The sequence below is a fragment of the Sus scrofa genome, chromosome 6 (genome assembly GCF_054392235.1).
Source record: "Sus scrofa isolate SSC_HxYL_T2T_F1_AM1 chromosome 6, Sscrofa_HxYL_maternal_Yorkshire_Landrace_v2.0, whole genome shotgun sequence".
Classification (NCBI taxonomy): domain Eukaryota; kingdom Metazoa; phylum Chordata; class Mammalia; order Artiodactyla; family Suidae; genus Sus; species Sus scrofa.
In genome coordinates, this window is record NC_139388.1 from 20,907,723 (window position 1) to 20,928,643 (window position 20,921).

The 20,921-nt window shown below is 59.7% G+C and overlaps 1 protein-coding gene across 11 annotated transcripts in view; it reads left to right on the top strand.

Annotated features, from left to right (window-relative positions):
- Nucleotides 1–880: 880 nt before the first annotated feature.
- Nucleotides 881–20,921, top strand: part of ADGRG1 (adhesion G protein-coupled receptor G1) — a 42,889-nt gene continuing 22,848 nt past the window's right edge. The window contains exon 1 of one of the 11 annotated variants that reach the window (XM_084958271.1): nt 881–1,863. In XM_084958271.1, coding sequence (XP_084814397.1) covers nt 1,658–1,863 — 206 coding nt within the window. In that variant the 5' untranslated portion in view covers nt 881–1,657. 11 annotated transcript variants of the gene reach the window in all.

Here is a 20,921-nt window from a genome sequence, read left to right on the forward strand (position 1 = left end):
TCGATTCCTGGCCTCACTCAGTGGGTTAAGGATCCAGTGTTGCCATGAGCTGTGGTATTAGCTCTGTAGGTTGCAGACGAGGTTGTGGTGTAGGCTGGCAGCTGCAGCTCCGTTCTACCTCTGATTCCACCCCTAGCCTGGGAACTTCCATATGCCTCACCAGCAGCGCAACAAAGCAAAAAAAGAAAAGAAATAAAAGCTCCCCAGGAGAACTGCTGGTCTCAAGGGCCTGAAGGGTGGTGCCAGACAAGCCAGCAGGGCTGGGGGGTGAATGGTCCAGGAGGCGGCTGGGAGGGGTGTGCCCAGGGCCTCTGTGGGGGACTTGTGGGTGAAACAGAACCTGTCTCTCCCCTTTGCACCCCCGGGAGACCTGGAGCAGCTGCCCCCCATCCCTCCCCGGGAAGAAGCTCCCATCCTCGCCCCTCGCAGTGTGTCAGCTCCCCCTCTGTGCCCTGCATGAGATAGAACATTCTGAAATCAGGGACCAGGCCTCTCTATCCCACTGCGCCCCACCCTGGCCTCCTGCCTCCGGGCACCTGCTGGTTGTTGGCGGGTTTGTATTGCAGGCAGGTGGGTCTGGGCCCAGGCTTCACGTGGAGCCTGAGCTGAGTGAAGAGGCAGGTGGCAACTCGCAGGATTGGTAATTACATATGGTGGTGGCGAGGGTGGCAATGCCGGGGAGGGGGGCCCTAAGGGGCCACGGGTGGGCCAGAGGTCCCTGGATGGAGGTGCTGCAAGACCCTGAAGGGCTGAGGTGAGGGGTGGGGGGCATTCAGCACCCAAGGGTCCAGGCCAGCCTCTGCAGGGAAACCCAGGAATGAGCGAGGGAGGCGGCAACAGTGGAGCCACCGGAAATGGGGCAAGACGGGCAGGCGGAGCCACACACCTGCCGCACCTGCCCGGACAAGCACAGGCTGGGTGTCTGTGAGCCCCAGGAGGAGCTGGAAGGGGAGGAGGCAGCACAGAGTCCTGCCCAGACCCGGAGGTAAGAAGCTGCTTTCCGGGGAGGGCCGGGGTGGGAGAGCGTGGGGGAGTGTGGTTCCCAGCCTGCCCCACTTGACCTTGGCCGCCCCCTAGGTCTAGCTCCATGCCCAAGGGCATGTGTGAGGCCTGGCCCCCGGTCTGCTCAGGGTTCTGGGCTGTCCTGGGGTTACCCCTTGCCGCTCTGAGTGTGGGAGCCCGTGCTCACGTGGTGGGTGTCTCGGCCCAGGGACTTTGGCAGGGCGTGAGCTCTGCTCCCCGTGCTCTGGTGAAGACGCTGCTGCAGAAGGTTGAGGGCCAAGGGGAGGTCGCACACCGGGGTGCCTGAGTGGGGGCAGGAGGCATGCACCCAGCGCCTCTCCGGCTTTCTCTCCCAGTGCCCAGAGCTGTGTCCACTAGGGATCCCGGTGGGAAACCGGTTTGGGAGCTGGTTGGTCCAGGTTGTTTGCCTTTTGACAGGGAAGCGGGGGGTGGGGGGTGGGTAGGCAGGCTCCCCAGGACAGGGAGTGAGCCCGCCCCTCCGGCCAGTACCGGGTCCTTCAGCCTCTCTCCAGCCCCCCTCACCAGGCTGCTCAGCCTTCGATGCCTCGGCTGCCAGAGGCAGGAGGTCAAAGTCAGTCTGTTCCCCGAGGCCGCTTGCCTGCCCTGGGCCAGGCCTCTGTGTCGAGTCTCCTAGATGGTGGCCCAGGCCATGCCAGGCCGGGGAAGCCGTCCCATCAGTGCCTCCTGTGGGACTTGGGCCAGGCTTCCTTCTCTGGGCTGTTTCCCTACCTACCTCGAGGGAGGTGGCCAGGAGCAGAGATCTGAAAACAAAGACGGGCGCAGCCCCACCTTCGCTCCCTGGCACCTAGCTTCCTGGCCCCACACGGCAGCCACACAGAGGTGGGTAGCTGGAGCTGGGAGGGGGCCTGGCACCCGGCCAGCTCTGCCCCAACTACCTCGGTTCCCCAGGGTGTGTGGGTAGCCTAATGGGCCCCCCATGTTCCTTCGGTTAATTAGGCTGCCCCTGCTAATGAATGTCTGTCATCTTTGCCCCATTACGCCTCCTGAGCCATCTGTGCCCCAGCACTTACGGGGAGACCCTGGGGGCTCCCTGGCTGCCAGGGCAGAGGCACAGGCAGGAAGCCGTGCTCCTGGGAGGCGTTGAGGTTGTCTCCCTGGGGCGAGGCTGGCCTTTCCATAAAGTACACCTGGTTCCTTACTTACCGAAAGAGAAGTGATGGCAGCCCCGCTTTCCAGGTGAGGACACTGAGGCTGCCCCTTAGGACCCCCAGGTGCATCTCCTGCAGCGAACACCGTCACACAGTTCTGTGCTGGGCACACCTGGGCGCGCGTTCATGTGTGTGTGTCGGGGGTGGGTGGTGGCAGTGGGGCACATGGGGAGGTTGAAGTCGAGAGCCTGTGGCAGTCAAGTGAGATGGCCCCTTGTTACCCCAAGACAAAGCAAGTATGCTATCTTTGCCCACTGCTGTGCCACCTGGTGGGTAGCCAGTCAGCCTCTCTGGTCCTCATTTGCCTTCCTTGGCATGGGAGTGGCAATGCCTCACCCCTGACCAAAGCCACCTGGCCTGAGTCTTTGGTGTCTGAGCAGCTGCCACCCAAACCACACAGGCCGGGGCTGGGGATGCTGCTGACAGAAGGGGCAGAGCCATGGAGCAGCAGCTGGGGTGGGGGGTGCTGTCTGGGCCCTCTTGCTCAGGAGGGGAGGCTCCTCTGCCGGAGTTAGAAGCTTCTTCTGCTCCTCCCACCCCCTGCGGGGTGGGGGGTGGTGATGGCTGGATTTGCATTGAAAAGAGAGCCAGGGAGTTCTGGTTGTGGCACAGAAGAAAGAATCCGCCTGGTATCCACAAGGATTTGGGTTCGATCCCTGGCCTCACGCAGTGGGTCGGAGTCCCGCGTTGCCATGAGTTGTGGTGTAGGTCATAGATGTGGCTCAGATCCCCCACTGCTGTGACTGTGGTGTAGGCCGGCAGCTGTAGCTCTAATTTGACCCCTAGCCTGGGAACCTCCATATGTTGCAGGGGCAGCCTTAAAAAAAAAAGAAAGAAAATAGAGCGGAAGAGTGACAGCACCTGTTACTGCACTAACTGGAGGTCCTGGCTGTGGGGAAGCCCGCAGGCCCCCATTTTACACCTCGGACACTGAGGCTCAGATTGATGCCAAGTCCGCTGCTGTGCTGTTGGGAGAATTTGGGGCAATGCTGGGAGGAGCTTAGGAGGGTTGAGGGGCAATTTGGAGCCTCCCAATCCCCGGGTCTCCCTCAGGCAAAGCTGCCTCTGAGCAGAGCACCAAGGGTCCCCTTGGGAAGAGCGGTTCTCCCAGATGTCACACTCCGAGGAAGGCTGCACTTCTGCCCCCAGAGGCCAAGTGGCAAGGCACCTGCCAGCCCACCGGCTCCAGTCCCCTGAGCTGCAAAGGGGGGCCCGATGCTTACAGATGGCAAGGGTCTCACCTGAGCAGCCAAGGCCTCTGGGTGCCCGGGCCTGGGACCTGCTTCCCACAGCAAGAGTGGCCCAGGCTGGCAGCCTGGGAACGGGTCGTGGAGAGGCTGGTGGCCCACCTTTGAGGGGCCCTACTCTTTCCCCGGGCGCAGAGGCTTCTGAAGGCTAGGAGGCAGGCGTGTGGCCAGCATGACCTTCGGGGCTTGTTCAGGCTGGATCCAACCTTCCTGCCAAGTGTACTTGGGGGCTGAGCTGAGGTCAGACATTCCGTCATGCCCAGGATGAGGGGGTGGCCGCCCTGTCTACCTTCATACTTGGGTAGCTGGGCACCCAGGCGTGCCCGCCTCCCGGGAGGTCAGCAGGGGTGGCCCTTGGAGGCGCAGCCAGCCTGAACTTTGTCTAAGAACCTGCACCGTGTTTCTGGGGAGGAACAGGGTGACCGTAGAGGGTGGGGGACGTCTGCCTTTCTGCCTGCCAGTCTGGGGCAGGCCCAAGGACACATCTCGTTGGCATGTGGTCAAGACGCCACTGGAAACAGAAGGAGGAATTGGGGGAGGAAGCAAGCCTTGAAGTCAGATCCTATGTGACCTTGGGCTGGGCCTCCTCCCTCTCTGAGACGCACACTCTTCCTTCAGCAAACGGGGCAGAAATTCCGTGGCAGGATTGCGAGCGATAATGAGAGTCATCTGCCTGGTACACAGTAAGAGCTCAATAGTGGTGCATGGTCTCTGAGACCAAAGCCTTCAGGGGGAAGGGGTGGAGAGAGGTCAGGGCTGGGGACAGGTGTGGACACAGGAGCCAACGGTATCCAGGGAGTGTCTTTTCCCAGACCACAAGCCCCAGTGCTGTTGAAACCTGATGCAGGTAAATGTGGGTGAGGCACCTGCCTGCGCTGCGGCCCTGCCCCCAGAGGGAGCCGGCGGGGTTGTGTCTGTCCTTGGAACTCCAAATAAGGCCTCAGAAAGTCTGCTTGGACCTGGGCGGTCTTTGCCCTTCTGTTTGCCTGGCTCTTCATTCCATCACTGAAGCTGGCACCAGTCTCTTACCCCAAGCCTGGGCTTGACTCTCCATTAGACGTGCCCCATTTTAGTGGCTGGCTGTGCCTCTAGTTGTCCCCGTGTCCTGGATAAGTCAGGCTCTCTGCTTCTTCTCCAGCTGGGGGATGGGTGGTGGTGATGGGGGGCCGGCCTAAGGCACACAGGTCCCTTTGTGAGGGCCGCTGAGTCACATGGGCAGTGCCAACACCCCGGGGCCCTGGGGTGGCTGTGACGGGAGATGGCGTTATCATGGGACTGCGGCAGCCCCCACGCCTGTGGCCAGGAGGCTTTCCCGTGGGAATGAACAGGGAGGTGGCTGGGAGCGTTGACCACAAAGCATGTGGTCTGGGTCACAGGACCCGGGTTCGAGTCCTGCTTTCGTGCCGAGGTGCTGTGAGGCTTTGGGAAAGTGCTCTCTCTGAGCTTCCGTTTCCATCTCTCTTAAGTGGGAACAAACATCACTGTTTGTAGAGGAACCATTGGCTATGCAAGGGTGTGGCATGCCGGGCCTTTGGCATTTGTGTTGACTCGCTGATAATCATGACATTGGCCAGTATTTGTCAACCTACTATGTGCCAGGGATGGTGCTCGGTGCTTTACGAGGCCACTCAGCTTGCAAGGGGGAAGCCTGGACTTGAACCGCCCTTGTCCAATAAAAACCTACCTCCACGCACCAGTGGTTGCCGGTGACCCGTCTTGGGGGTGGGCATAGCTCTTCACTGTTTGCAAGGCTGCCCTGGCTAGAGGGTTAGAGGTGGAGAAGGTCCAGTCTCCAGGAGAAGCCCCGCTGTATCTTCCCACTGGCTCAAACCTCTGTTACAGTGGCCACCATGGATGCCGCATCCTCTTTCTTGTCCTGGGGACCACACGTCCTTCCACCTCCCTGGTGGTCCCATCTCTGTTTCCTGCGCAGGCTTCTCTGAACAGTAAAGCCTTGCAAACACCTCGGGGCACCCACTCGTGGCAGGTCTGGGCAGTGAGCTTTATGTGTGTGGCCTCATTGTTTACTGTCGGAGGTGCTGTTATTACCTCCACTTGACAATGAGGCGGCGATGGTGGAGAGATGCTGCCTGTGTCACCGAGCTGGCAGAGCCAGGAGCAGAAGCTTGTTGGCCTGAGCTCAGACTCTGAGCCCAACCTCTTGCTGGTAGTGTCTCCTTCTCCCCTCCATCCCGTACAAGGAAGGCCCTTCTGCCCTTTCCACCCCATCTCTGGTCACTGTCACCAGCAAGGATGTTCATGACCTTCCTGGGCCTGGGGGACCCAGCCCTTCACCCCTGAGCCCTGGTGATGTGTTTCCAGCTGCCTGTTGGAAGGTCCCCCAACATGTCGCAAGGGAACCCCTGTCCCACGGTGCCCAAGGGCAGCCTCGTCCTTGCCCCCCGATCTGCATCCTATCCCGTGCCACATCCCACACCCGCGGGCAGTATCTGACATCTTATCAACCCTCTCATGTGTGGTGGGGGTCTGAGTTCTGCTTCTGGGTTCTTGGGCTGGAGCCTCCTCCCAGGCCCCCACTGGGCTCTGACCTCCCTTCCCCTTCCCACCCCTTCACTGCTGGTAGAGCAGACCCACGTTTCTCCTGCCTTAACAAATGCTGGAACCACCTGGGCATCTTATTCAAATACGTTTTCTTTTCTTTCTTCTTCTTTTTTTTTTTTTTTTCTTCTTTTTGCCACTTATTGGGCTGCTCCTGCGGCATATGGAGGTTCCCAGGCTAGGGGTTGAATCGGAGCTGTAGCCACTGGCCTACGCCAGAGCCGCAGCAACACGGGATCTGAGCCGTGTCTGCAATCTACACCACAGCTCACGGCAACACCGGATCCTTAACCCGCTGAGCAAGGCCAGGGATCAAACCTGCAACCTCATAGTTCCTAGTCGGATTCGTTAACCACAGAGCCGTGATGGGAACTCCCAAATACATTTTCTGATTCAGCAGATCTGGGGCACACTTGAGATGCCGGATTTTTAGCACCTTCTCTGGTCAGGCTGTAGGTCTGTGGACCACATGTTGAGTGTTGATTACACGTCTCCATACGAAATCCTTTCTCTCGCTTTGCCTTGCCGCGCCTTTGGTGAAACCCCATCAAAAGCAAACTCCATGCTTTCAGAACCTTCCAGAAGCTGCTCTCACCACCACCTCCAACTCCCAGTTAGATCCCACTTCCTTCCAAGGATGCGGCCCACTTCTCCACATCCATTGATGCTGTTCCCTTTACCCCGAATGCCTTTCCTGCTGGTCTCTGTTCACTGAACCTGCTCCTTGAATACCCAGCTGGGACTCTGGGGCCAACAAGGCTGTCAGACCCTGGCTCTGACCCCGAATGGCCTCAGGCCCCCTCCCCCTCTGTGCCTCATCCCTCTTGAGTGGAGCAGGGGAGATGATGAATATGATGAACCAGCAAGGGCCTGGTTGGAGCCCACACATCTGGAAGCCCAGCCACCGGCCAGCTGTGTCTCTGACATACCAGTGGGACCCCCGCCCGCAGGGTTAGGAGGATGCGGTGAAAGGGACCCACACAGAACAGAGGGGCTGACACAGTGAATCCTGTGGACACAGCCGCTATAATCAGTGCCGTCAGCAAGGCTAATAAGAGTTAGTGTTATGATTGATAATGCTGTTTGGTTTCCCTCCTCTGACTCCCAGAGCCGGGAGCTCTGCGGGGCCAATAACTGACTCCCCACTGATACCACAATGTGAGCCAGGCTTATCTCCCCTGCCGCTAGAGCCTGGCACAGTGCCCAGCACATAGTAGGTCTCTGAGAAGCCCGATGGTAAGAGGGCAGGCAGAGCTTGGTGACCCAACTCCTGTCCCAGCTGGGCCACCTTGTAAGCCTCTCCTGTGTGGCCAGAGTGCCAGCTGGCTCTAGGTTTCTGTGTCCTTTGCTTGGACATCTAGCTCAGCAGGTCCCTGCCACCTGCAGAGAGCAGCGCCACCGACCCTCCATCTGTGCCCTGCCGACCAGCACCCTCTGTGGGGGGTGTGTGTGGGTGGGTGGGTGGTTGGGGGTGGTGGTGATGGCTGTCTGGCTGGCCTGGACCCCAGGGAACAGCTGAGGCTGCCCCAGACACCAGCTGGCCCAGCCCTGAAGGGCAGACCTTGGGAAACCTGAGGCTTCGAGGTGGCAACTCGCCCAGAGACATGGCCTGTAAGGGACTCCCCATCTTTTCCTGGATCCTTTCATCCTCATCCTTTCTCTGCTCCTTATGTCTTGGTCCCCAGTGTAGACTAGCCCCTCCTGCCCGGGCACTGCGGCAGTTCCCACTGCAGCCCGGGGAGGGAGCAGCTGGCTGGATGTGGGCCCAGGGCCCACAGAGCCCGCCTGCCCCACACACTGGCACAGGCTGGACAGCGGCCTTGGAGAGCATAGTGCTGCTTTCCAGAAGCTCTGCCCCGGGGCTCCCCTGCACCCCACCATGGAGTTTTATTGCCCTTCCTCCTCCCTGCAGCTTGATTTAAGCCACCAGGTGAGGGCTGTATTTCACCTACAGCAAACCCTGGCCTTCCAGGCTGCCTACAAAGCTTCCATTCATGCTGCATCAGGCGACTTTTCCAGTGCCCTCTTTTATAGCGCAGTTCCCCGTGAGAGAGGAGGGACCTCGGTGGCCTGAGCATCTGCTGTGTCCAGGACCTGCTCCAGGGGCCCAGGAGGCTCAATTCATGAGTGGTTAGGACAGATGGCTGTGGAACCAGACTGCCTGGGCTCCTGTCCCAACCATGCCATGTCCCAGTTGTGTGATCTTGGGCAAGTTAATTCTCTTCTCTGGGCTTCATGGCTCTTCCTTCTCCATCGCCACATTTCATGGGTATTGACTGGGCGCTCATCACATGCCAGGCACTGGGCTGAGCAATGCGTTTTCCGGTCGTGCACGGGTGACGGCGCCAGGAAAGAGTCTGGAATGTAGTAACTGGTCAGGAGATGTAATCATTATTATTACTACTATTGTTATTGTTGCCGTCTTCACTCGCCCTCATTAGGTTGTGAAATCCTTACATCTGTGACTTGGGAATTATTTGTTCATGTTGGAGGGAAGAGGGAAGATGGAGTGTGTGTGGGGGGTCCCCATTCCACAGGGGGGTCTATGGACCCTCTGAAGCTTCTTGACTCCCAGGGTGGCCATGAACCTGAGCAGTGGGAGGGAACTGCTGACACAGGCCAGTGGCCAGAAAGAGGATGGGGACACAAGCCCATTTCCAAATTTCTCTCTCTCTGTCCTTTCGAAACCATCAGGAATGACCCCTCACCTGGGCCTCAGTTTCCCCTTTGGCCCATTAGGCAGATCGGGAGGCTATTTCCAGAAGCCCCTGGGATCTGAGAATCCAGAACTTGAGTCTTGGGATGTTGAAAGTCAGTGCTGGTTCAGGGGGCATTGAGATGGGTCCCTTTGCTGGGAGAACTGAGGCCCTGGGAGGAATCGCGATCAGGTGGCCAGTTGTGTGCATGGCTGGCTGCATGCCAGGCTGCTTGACACCCCCCACCCCCCAACCCCTGGCGTGCCTTCCGCTCTGCCGGTCAGTGCCGGCTCCGCCTGCTGCCGGGGAGGCTGGACTTTCCTTCAGGAAGGGGCAGTTTCACTGAAGCCTGGAAGGGTGGAGGGCAGCTTGGGGGGGGGGAGCTGTTGCCATAGCAACCCTGGCCTTTGTGGGAACCTGGGGAGAACAACCCTGGGGAAGTGACAGATGGAGGGCGAGGAGGCAGTTATCTCCAACCAGCATCCGTCCATGAAGTCTGGCACCTGCCTGCCTGAATGGGGGGTGAGGCTGAAGGACCCGCCTTGGCCAGCGCTGAGTCATGGGCATCCCCTGTGTCCCCGTCTCAGCTCTCTCAGCCCTGCCCCCTCCCAGCCTCCCTCTGAGAAATCCATGACTCACGTATGGTGAGGAGGGAGGAGCCCAGCTGGGGCAGGAGGGGGTGATCCCCCCCCACCACTCACCCGGGCGCCTCCCCCGGCTCCACACTGGCTGCCCGCCTTGCCCTGCTTCAGGAGGGGGGTCGGGAGCCTCCACACTCAGGACTTCTCTCGGCAGCGGGACCACAGCTGGCAGGTTAAACCCCGGAGGTGGATCTCGAAAGGCGGTTCGGCTGCCTGGCCCCACGTGGGACTTTCTCCCCATCCGTCACCAGGTACCAGAAGAGGAGCGAGGTGACAGGAGGGGGGAGGGACAGGGGCGTGTGCAGCAGAGAGTGGGGTGGCAGTGGAATGGGGTGCTGAGGTCCTGGTTTCTGGGTGGGAGCCAGCCCACACGAGCAGTGCTGTGCAGGGTCTCTCGAGTTGGGTGGATGGACGGAGACAGGGGGATGGAACCCCTCGGGGCCAGTAGCCGTTTGTTCTCCAGGTAAACTGAGGCTCTGAGTGGTAGAGTCACGGGGCTAGGCAGGCTGGCTCTGCTCTCTGGGCAGTGAGATAACTTCCTCTCCCACTGTACAGATGGAGACACAAGGTTGTAAGAGACAGGCTTAGCCAATGTTACAGAGCAAGTTCAGGGATGGAAAGCCAGCGCTGGCCTCAGGGAGGAGAGGGTGCTGCAGGGGACTGGGGTCCTGGGGACAACTCTGCTTACAGCTTCCCCTGGGGCTGCATCCGGGGCCCCCCAGCCAGCCAGGGGACCAGCTGACAGGAAGACTTGGGCAGTATTGCAGATGGTCAGCTGGGTGCTGGAATGGTGCTGGAATGGGGCTGGGTGCCCAGGCTGCTACCGAAGCTTGACGGAGAGGGCAGGGTTGTGAGACGGGGCTGGCCTGGCTGCCCCCGGCCAGGGCTGTGGCACTTGAGGCTCTGGCTTGGAGGGTAGCTTCTTGGCTTTGGGGGCAGTGGGGGAGGTGGCCACATAGCCCAGGAGAAGGGCAGGTGAAAGAGGAGGCCGGGCTGTGGCCAGGTCTGTGTGTTGTGTGGGTGGCCTTCCTACCAGGACCCAGACCACCTTGGGGAGGAGATGGTCCTGGTAGTGGGGTCTGCACATGGGGGACCTGGGATGAGAAAGAACCTCCAGGGAGCCAGCAGCAGTGGACGGGGAAGCAGAGGCTGAGGGCTGAGCTCTCCCCGCTCGCTAACGGCCAGACCCCAGGCCCCCATCTGCCTGGCGCTGATAGAGCGTCACCACCTCAGGGAACTACTGCTGGTTCCTGCCTCCCCAGCCAGCCTCCTTCCTGTGGTGCCCAGTCGGGAGGTCCCAGGGCCCTGTGGAAGGGAGCTGGTGTTCATTTTGCTGAGGGGGCATGAGTTGAGGCAGGGCCCCTTTCATCACTCCCCCCCCCCCCCCGCCCCCTTCCCACCCTGCCTGGAGCAGCTTTGGCAGGGGCAGGAATAGCCTTTGTGGTCCTAGAAGACCAAAGATGTTATCCCCATGAATAATTATTGAGCGCCTGCTGTGTGCCTGGTAGTGTTCTTAGGATGGGGGACACGGCAGGCAGCGGTAGCGAATGAGACAAAGCATCTTAGAACTCGTGGGTGGTCCAGACCAGGAGCTAAGCCCCTGACCCCTCCCTGCGGATCCTCTGCACTCAGAGCGTTGATACCTCTGGTTGGAGACTGTGCAGAAGCACCTCCAGCCAGTGGGAGCCGCGGCTGCTGAGCTGGGTCCCTGGAACCCAGACCAGGGGTCCTGTGGGGTCTTCTCTGCCGACTCCTGTCCAGGGGCAGGAGTAGCTCTGGGGACCAGACCTGAGCCCCTTTGCTGAAGGGACTCCAGGGACCGGATATGTGGACCCACCTCAGTCACAGCATCACCGTAGCCACCTCGCCTTGCTTCTCTCTCTGGGCCTCAGTTCACCTGGCTGCTAAGTGGGCGTGTGGGGTAACAGCAGCTGCCCTGCCTCTCGTGGTCCTGGGGCTTGGCTCTGAGAGTGTCAGGTCGTGATGGACACCACTGCAGACATGGTCCATGAGAGAGAGGTTGTGCCAGGCAGGCTGCACCATTGTGCCAGCTTCGGTGCCCTGGGCCACGGGGCAGGGCCAGGTCACCTGGCTGCGACACCCTCATCTTGTCAGGGATATAAACAAACAAGACAGATCGGATCTGAGGCTGAGGAGGGAGATAAGCTTGCTAGAGGAGGAGAGAACTTCCTGACGCGGGAGGACCCCGAGGCTCTGCAGAGGGCATGGGCTGGGGAGCGGGGGTGTGTGTGCAGAGGAGGGGGGTTTGCAAGTGTGGGAATCGGGGGGGAGGGCGACATTCCTGGCAGATGAAACTGTGTGGGAAAAGGTTTGGGAATGGTGAGAACTGGGGGGAATGGGGCAGGTGATGGCCCTCGGGACCCGGCATGAGTCATTTTTGTGGCCGGGAATGCCAGACTGGCAGGTCCCAATCTGCTCTCAGGGGAGGGATGACAGGAAGACTTGGGCAGTATTGCAGATGGTCAGCTGGGTGCTGGAATGGGGCTGGGTGCCCAGGCTGCTACCGAAGCTTGACGGAGAGGGCAGGGTTGTGAGACGGGGCTGGCCTGGCTGCCCCCGGCCAGGGCTGTGGCGCTCGAGGCTCTGGCTTGGAGGGTAGCTTCTTGGCTCTGGGGGCAGTGGGGGAGGTGGCCACATAGCCCAGGAGAAGGGCAGGTGAAAGAGGAGGCCGGGCTGTGGCCAGGTCTGTGTGTTGTGTGGGTGGCCTTCCTACCAGGACCCGGCATGGTAGGGATGGGAGGGGCAGGGCTGGGACAGCCACGAAGCGGGCACGTGGACTGTCCTTCAACTGAGCTGGACCCCAGGTCACTTCATCCTCAGCAAGAGCTGTGTGGGGATGGTGGGGGCTGCACCTGTTTCAGGGACGCAGTAAAGAGTCAGGGCACGGCTGGTAGGAGGATGGGGTGGATGTGACAACACAGGCTGAAATCTCAGTGCTGCCACCCTGCCCAGGACCAGAGCAGGTTCAGCCCCACCCGCCCGCCCCACCAAGAATGGCTCTGCCTTCTGACAGCAGATGGGGCATCACGTGAGCAAACCCAGCAGCTGGGGGACCAGGACCCCAGGGACCAGGCAGATGGCAAGTGGGGGCAGGGCAGGGCTGGCACAGAGGGGCCTCTTGCATGGCATAGGGCTGGGGTCTTGGCTGGGCCCCAGCCTTCCCAGGCTGGCCCTCCACCCGTCTGGACCTCACACCCCATCAGGAGCTCCCTGAGGCCCCTGGGGAGCCCTGCAGTTTTGGGGGTCAGGCCAGGGCTGTCAGGGGAGAGCGTTTTCTGACCCTGCCTGGGGCCTGCCCTGGCACAGGTGGGCTGAGACACCCCCGCCCAGAGCCCTCCAGCCCCCAATTCTCTCTGGTTCCCTGGTGGTTCAGCTGCACCAGGACAGTCCAGGCCCCTCCCTGCCCTCGGACCCTGCCAGGCCCTGGGCTCAGCGCTTTGCACGCACTTCTCTTCCTGTGAGGCACGAGCTCCCGCTGTGCCCATGTTAGAGGTGAGGACACGGAGGCCCCGGAGGAGCTGCTTCTCTTGGGGGCTCCAGAGTGTGGGTTCCTGACCGCGGTGCTCCCCGCGTGTCCCCTCAGAGGGGAGGGGGCTCCGCAGCCGGGCCAGACGCTGTGCTGGGGGCCGGAGGACACGTGCCCTTGTCCTGAACCGCAGCCCGTGCTCCTCTGGGGGGCCAGGACCCAGGAGAGAGCAGGGCCGCTTGCCTGGGGAGCATCCTGGCCTTGTTCCCCTCGGGCTGCGTGACCTCGGGCGTCTGCGCCTGAGTTTCCTCATCTGGAAAAAGTGGAGCAAACAGGAGCTGCTGTGCACACAGGGCTTGTGCAGTAGAGCGTTCCCAGTGGCCCATGGTCCATATGGCAGCCTTTTTTTTTTTTTTTTTTTCTAGGACCACACTCGCAGCATATGGAGGTTCCCAGGCCAGGGGTCCAATTGGAGCCGTAGCCGCCAGCCTTCGCCACAGTCACAGCAACGCCAGATCTGAGCCGCGTCTGTGACCTACACCACAGCTCATGGCAACACCAGATCCTTAACTCACTGAGCAAGGCCAGGGATCGAACCCGCAACCTCATGGTTCCTAGTCAGATTCGTTAACCACTGAGCCACGACAGGAACTCCCATATGGCAGCCTTTACTGTTAGGGCCTCCTCCTTGGGCAGATGGGCTCACTGAGGCCCTGAGATAATATGTAATATCCTGGGGGGGCATCTTCCTCCCTGCGTCAGCTTGGAGCCACGGGCACCAGCAGGACCCCCCAGCCTGACTCTGGGAGTCCGGTGTGGTGGCGGTCGGGCTCCTAGCTGGGGCTGCTCAGGCAGTTTGTGGTGCACTTGACAGTTCATGGCAGCCAGAGATAAAAGCTGAGCCCAGGAGGAGCTGGCAGAGCTTCTGGGCACCCGTGGACAGACTTCTGCATTAGAGGGAGATGGCCTCGGGGTGGGTGCCTCTCTGTCCGGGAGCCCGTCCAGCCCCAGTCCCCTGAAAGGCCGGCAGTTATACAGCTAATGGCTCCAGCCTGGCTCCTGGGCTTGGGGCCATTTGTACCACCTCCCTGACCAGCAGCTGAGAGACCAGAGCCACCTCTGCCTTCCCTCCCATCCTTGGGCCTCTGCCTTCCCCTCCCAGAAGCCCTGGCCTTCCTCTCTAGGCCCACAGGGGAAAGCACAGGACTTTCAGGCTCATAGCCTTCTGGGCAAGGTCACAGTCTCCCCCAGACCTCAGTGTCCTCACCTATGCACGGAGGTGACACCGCCACCCCTGGTGGTGCTACAGCTGGACTGTGGGGAAAAGGGCTGCGAAGCGCTGACTTTCACACAACAGGCAACTTGGATGGGTCTTCCCTAAACCCCACCTGCAGGTTTTGTCTCGGGTTCGATCCCAGGGCAAGGTCACTTTAGACCTTTGTTCAAATCCTTGAGATGCGACCGTGAGCAGGTGGATTCATTCCTCTAAGCCTCATCACTCAGGCTGGCAAATGGGTGTAAAAATAACCTGAATCTGTCCTATCTCAGTGAGACCCTGTGTGGTTATCAGAGTCAGCCCCCTGCTGTGGGGGCCCGTGAGCAGTAGACACCCCCGCCACCAGCTGTCCTGGACCTTTGCTCCTCCATCGCCCCACTCAGTTGTCCCCCGGGGGTGGAGGTGGGGGCAGCACAAGGTGGGTGGCTCTGGGGCTGCCTGGTTCTGTCCCATCTCCATCAGCTGTGTGAGCTTGGCCAGGTATATCAGCCTCTCTGTGCTCTGTTTTCCTCATCTTTAAAATGAGGATGGTCATGGCACCTTGACAGGGTTAAGTGAGCCGTTAAATCTAAAGCACTGGACATAGTGCCTGGCACGCCATAAGCGTAGTTGTCGTTGTCACTCTCCTGGGCTACCGCCAAGCCCTTCTCTGAGGGGCCAGCAGTGAGTTACCCTGAGCATCATGATCCCATCCAATGGAGTCTTGATCTGCTGGCCTGAGTGGCCCAAGAAGGGGGGGTCCCTCCTGCCCCCTGAGGCCTGACTGGCTTGACCACTGTTGCCGGCCTGCAGGGGGAGACCTGGGTTTGAGCTGGGCTGGTACTGAGTTCCCTTGGCCCCTGGGGGCTGTGTTGGTGACCGCCCCCTTCTGGGTCCCTGGCTGAGTCTGGTCCTCAGGGTGTGGTTCTGTGGCCTGGCTTCTGACCCTGTGGCAGGGGGACAACTGCCTAGGCCCACCTGCCTTGATGGTGACAAATGTGAGGGGTGAACTCCAGGGCTGTCTGGAGCAGCTGAGTCATGCTTGGCCTGGTGCCCTCTGCCCACTGATGGCTTTGTCATCAACTGGCATGTGTCAACCCCTCACCCCCTGGGGCAACTCATAGCCCAACCCCCCAGCCCTGGCGTGCACAGCCTCACTGCCGACAAAGGCCCTCGTTCAATTTTGGGTGCTGCTGCCCTTGGGCATTTGAATCTTTACATGTCACAGATGAGGAAGCAGCCCAAGGTCCCCTGGCTCATCAGAGCCTGGGCCTTTACCCATGGCGCCAGATGATGTTCCCAATGGGGGTAGTGAGTTCCCCATCCCTGCAGGTATTTAAGTTTGACAGAGAAGGTACAGAGGGAACTTGGGCATTGTGTGGGGTTCTTCATGGCTCCTTCCAGACCTGAGCCACGATCTCTCCAGTCCTTAGCCCCTAAGCAGCACATGGCTCATTCTAGCATCAGATGATGTTTGTGGCCAGGTGGTGCCTCCATCCAGAAAACCTCCCCAGAGCTTTACCAGATCTGCCATCCTTAGTACCATCCACGACATCTTTTTGTTTTTTTCTTGTTATGACTGCACCCACGGCATATGGAAGATCCCAGGCTAGGGGTCAAATCGGAGCCGCAGCTGCAGGCCAACACCACAGCCACAGCAATGCGAGATCTGAGCCACATCTGTGACCTATGCTGCAGCTTGTGGCAACACCGGATCTTTAACTCACTGAGTGAGGCCAGGGATCAAACCCACATCCTCACAGACACTATGTCAGGTTCTCAACGCACTGAGCCACAAGTGGAACTCCTACGTCTTTGGAGGCTCCTGCTCATGTCTGACTAGCTCAGTGCACTGGACGGGAGGCACGGAGGGGAGAGGGCTTCAGCGAACAGGACCTGCGTGGGGCAGGAGGCTCTGATGGGGGAGCTGGGAAGGGAGGGCACCTGCCTCCCAAATGATCAGGGAGCTGATGCAGCTCCTTGCTTTCCTTCATCCAATAGGACTGCGCCTACCTGTCTGATCTCGTGGCTTCCGCCTCCTGCACACCTGCATGTGACATCACCAGGAGAGAGCTGCGGGCGGTGGGCAGGGCTGGAAGGAATCCCCTCAAAGCTGTACTTATCCTTTGTCTTAGAAGGCACCTGATGCACCCCCTGGGGGCTCTGCCACATATACCCACACACCCAGACAGGATGGCAGAGTCTCTTCTCCAGCTCCTTGGCAGGGGTTCAGGAATGCCCAGGTTCCAGTGCCTAGACTGGGCTGGGGGAGCCGGGCCCAGGGGGAGCACACACCGCTGTTTGTGGTGGAAACGATAGCCAGCGTCTCCTCCCCGAGACCCTGCAGTGGGTGTCAGTGCCCCTGGGGGTCTGGCCTCTGCTCCCCTACCTGGGTTTGGGGAGCCAGAGTTGGGAGCTGCAGTGACTGTTGTCCAGGGAGGATGGGCGTGTTTGCAGACCCATGGGCTGGGGGGAGGGTCTGGCTCCTGGACTGGGACGCTTTGGGCCCATCGCCTAGAGTAGCTGGCCCCTCCTCTCCACGTCCTGGAGAGTCCAGGGCTCTGGATGGGGTGCTGTGCAGGACAAGGGAGGCAGCACAGGCAAAGGAGCACATAGAGCCAGATTTGGCTACAGTTTTACCAGCTGTATGACCTTGGGAAAGTGGCTTCTCCTCTCTGAGCCTGTTTTCCCAGGTGTCACATGGGCTTAGTAATGCCCACTCCTCACAGCGTGGTGGTGTGTGTTGCAGGAAGTCAGGTGGCTACCGTGTGGTTCCTGCTCCCATGTGGTTCCTGACACTGCTCTGCCTCCCTCGGGAGTCTCTGCAGGCTGGTCCTTGGGAAATGCTTGCCACTCACACGCCGAGACCCCAAGATCCTTCCTGGCCACAGGCACATGCCGATTGCCCTCCTTGCTCTGCCTTGGGGATCCCACGGGGAGTCCATATGGAAGCCTGGCATTTGCAACAGTGGGAAGGTGACCCGCCTTTGCCAGAAAATCCCATCCCTCTTCCCCCACTAGCCGGAGGCCACAGGAGCAGGTGGTTGAGGGGAGGGGCAGTGGTTCCTCTGTCTTCATGTAGAAAGAAAACTTAAGCTTTGATCCCAGGTTCAGATGGGTTCTGAGACATCAAATAATCCAGCACCTGTGCAAGTATGTCTGTGGTCCCAGCGGTTTAGGAGAGCGGGGCTCCCAGGCTTCTCCACTGCATGTCTTAAGAGTCTTACCCGGTGGCTCTGTGTCCCTGCTCTCAGGCTGTGCACAGTCTTGGGAGCCGCACTGTGGCCAAGCACCTGGCAGAGGTGGGTATGGCCCTAACCCGGTCAGAGGCTGGGAGTGGGGTGGCTCAGTGCTGGAACCCCCTGCCCTGAGCATGAGGAACTGGCTCCCATTGGAAAGAGGCTTGGAGCCTGCCTGGCCTGGTCAGAGTCCGCTCCATCTCATTCACTCATTGGTTTCTTTAACTAGCTGTCACTGGGCATTTACTATGGACCAGGCACGGGTGTACTAGGTACTGGAGCTAAAGTATTGAGCAAGATGGACAAGACAGAGCAAACGTGGAGAAGTGGATAACGAGCATATGGCAGAGTCATTTCAGAGCGTGAGGTGCTATAAAGTTAATAAGAAAGGGTGACACAGAAGAGTGATGACCGGGGAGACTAATTTTGGTTGAGGGGACATTGGAATGAAGACCTGAGAAGGAATCAGTCAGGGAAAGAACCCAGAATGAGTGTGCCATGTGGCAAGGAAAGCATGTGCAAAGGCCCTGGGGTTTGTCTGCGGAGGGAAAGAAGGCTGGTGCGCTGGAGTCGGTGAAAGCCGGGAAGGGCTGGGGTGGCGTCAGGTGGACGACATGGAATGGGGTCACTGTCTTGTTATCTTGGCAGTCATGCTGCTTCCCGGCCTCAGTTATCTGACTTACGAGCTTTCTCATTTTGCCCCTGACCTTCACCCTGCTCAGGAGTGTTGCATGTGTTAGGTGAGGATAGTCAGTCTCTTTGGCAGAGACGTGGTTCCGGGCAGCCGTGAGCTATTGCAGGTATTATTATGATTACTGTTATTATTATCATTCTTATGACAGCGCTTAGTGATTATGGGTGGGACCTGGGATCTTGTGCCTCTGTTTCTCTGTGTGTGGCTGTAGTTAGTGCCGAGTGTGTGTACAAGGCCAGAGGTACCCCATCTGTGCCCTCCCTCTGGCTCCCCTGAACCACAGCCCCCTGCCAGCTCCTTTTAAGCACAGGATCTTTTGATCCAACAGGGCCGCCTTCTCCAGCCCAGCAGGCCCTGGAATCCTTTCTGGGCAAAGGTTCCACGGAGAACAGCAACTTCTTTCTTTGCTTTCTTTTCCTCTTCCTCCGGGGGCCAAAAATAGTGCCTGAATGGGACACGGCTCTGGGCCGGCAGCGAGACAATAGCGGCCTCCTGGCTCTGGTCCATCAGAAGGGGAGGAGGAGAAGGGGGCACCAGGGCGCACCATCCCCTGGACCCCAGCCCCTGCTGCCGTTCCCATGGCCTCTGCCAGAAACCATCCCAAAGCCTCTCCATCCCCTTGGAGTGTGCTCGCCCAGGGGATTCCTGCTTCTTCTGGGGAGGTGCTCTGGGACCCGGGGCCCCTCAGCGCCCAGCGCCGCCCCGCCCTCTCTCCTCATCTGCTGCTGGTCTGGAGCTGAAGGCCTTGGTGATGGCACCCACGGCCCTGGTCCTCTTCTGGGCCCTGTCTGGCACACGGAGGCCATCCCATGGCTTTGCTACCCTCTTCCCTTTGACTCAGTGGCTGGGAACGGCTTTTTAGAGGTCAAGGCAACGTGCCCTCTTGAGATGAACTGAGCTCCCTGTCCCTGGAGGTAATCAAGTAAAGTTTGGATGTTCACTGGGTGGGGGAGGGGGTGGTCAAGTATCCGATGGGCATTGGGTCTTGATGTCCTCATGCCTCAGAGGAGATCATGCTTTGAATTCTGTACACCTCTCTTAGCAGCTAGGTGGCCTTGAGCAGGACATATTGTGTTGCTAAGCGTCAGTCTCTAAGACGGGTTCAACAGGGCTGACCTCGCAGAGTGGCGGAAGTGGATCCAGCATGGCGCCTGGCACACCTGCTGGCTTTCAGAAGCTTTGCCGCTGTTCTTCTCCCTCCCCAGGCTCTTACTTGCTCTGGGGCACCGAAGGGAGGGTCTGACCCACTCTCGGCCCCTAGGGAGCTCGGGGAACCCCCAGCGCCAGGGCCAACTCAGAAGGAAGATGCCTGGTGGATTGTGACAATCTGGGAAGGCTTTCCTGGAAGCATCTTCTAGGAAAGTACTGTGCACATTCTGGGCTCATGAGGCAGCCAGTGGCGGGGATGCGACGGGTGTCCAGTGAGGGTCGAGGCCAAGGCCACAGGCTGGCAGCCTCCAGGGAAAAGGCAGGTGATAGGAGGCATTTTGGATCACAACGGTAGCTTGCACCAGTGTTCTAACAATATTTGGTTTTAACGTCGATATTGACAAACTTGGGCAGGTGTCCTAGACTCTGTCCTTCCTCCTGCCGGCTCCCTGCCTGGCCAGCATCCGAGTCAGGGGCCTTGGGCACAGGGTAAGGTAGGGGGCCTGCGCTATGCTGGGTTGGAGCTGGGTGGTGACGTAGTCTCCACAGCTGCCAACGGTTGCCAGGGCAACGGTTGCCAGGGGCTGCTGTCACCTGCGCCCCTTTTTCCGGGCTGGCGGCTGGGGCTTGCAGCCCGTCTTCTCTGGCTGCCCGCTTTGTTTGAGGCTCGGGCGAGGGTGAGGGGGTGGGGGCTGGGGTGGCTTAGCTTCAAAGGGCCCCTCTGGCCTCTTGAAACGGGCCCACCACCCCAGCAGGCTGCAGCCTACAACCAAGGCGAGCCCTTGGCCCACTCAGTCATGCTCTGTATGTGTTTATGATCCACTCGGTGACACGAAGGAGGCGTCCAGGTACGATGCTTCCCCTCCCCCTCCTCCCCGCACCCCTCTCACTCCCACTCCTCTCGCCTCCCTGCGCACCCCCAGCCCCTCTCCCCTTCCTTTGTCCCCCCTCTTCCCCTCTCCCACCCCCTCCTCCCTCCATTCTCCCGCCTCCTCCCCTGCTCCCCTCCCTTCTTCCCAACACTGAAAGCTTAGCTGATGGGTAAGGTGCGGCTGGGACCGGGGTGACACTAGGGACCCCGGCAGAGTCAGAGATGCCACCATAAGGGTAATTGGTCAGTTAGCCAGACAGCAGCCTCCAGAACAACGAGGAAGTGGTTGGGGGAGAGGGCCTCACACCCTACACCCCTCCCCCACGCCCTGGGCTGCACCTCCATCCATCGTCAGACAAGCCTCTGAGGATGCTGGGGTGTGTGTCTGTGTCCAGGGTCTGGGGATGATGGGCGCACAGGAGCGGGGCTGGGATGGGGTCCTGACAGCCCCCAGGACCAGGGTCCTCTGAGGAAGGGGTTTAGCTAATCCCGAGGAAACACGATTTTGGAAGCATCTTTTAGTGTGAATTTTCAAGGGAAGCCCTTTCTGACAGAAGGTAACATCAGGGGAATGGGCTGCAAAATCAAGAGTGTGGGTTCTGGAATCAGACCCCGAGGCTGCCCCTCACCTCCATCACTCGCGGGCTGCGTCGTCTCCAGCAGGTAACTTGACTTTCCAGGGCTTCGGTTTCCCTATTTGTTAAATGGGCGTAATGGTACTTGTCTCATAAGATCTGGGGGATTCAATGTGTTCATTTGTGTAAAGAACTTAGGATGAAGCCTTGCATCCTCAGAGAGCTTCATTAACGCTAGCTGTGTGGTTGGAGGTGCCCATGGGGTGTGCAAACAGCAGTAGAGGACCCGGTGATGCCAGCTGTGTGCTCAGTGAGC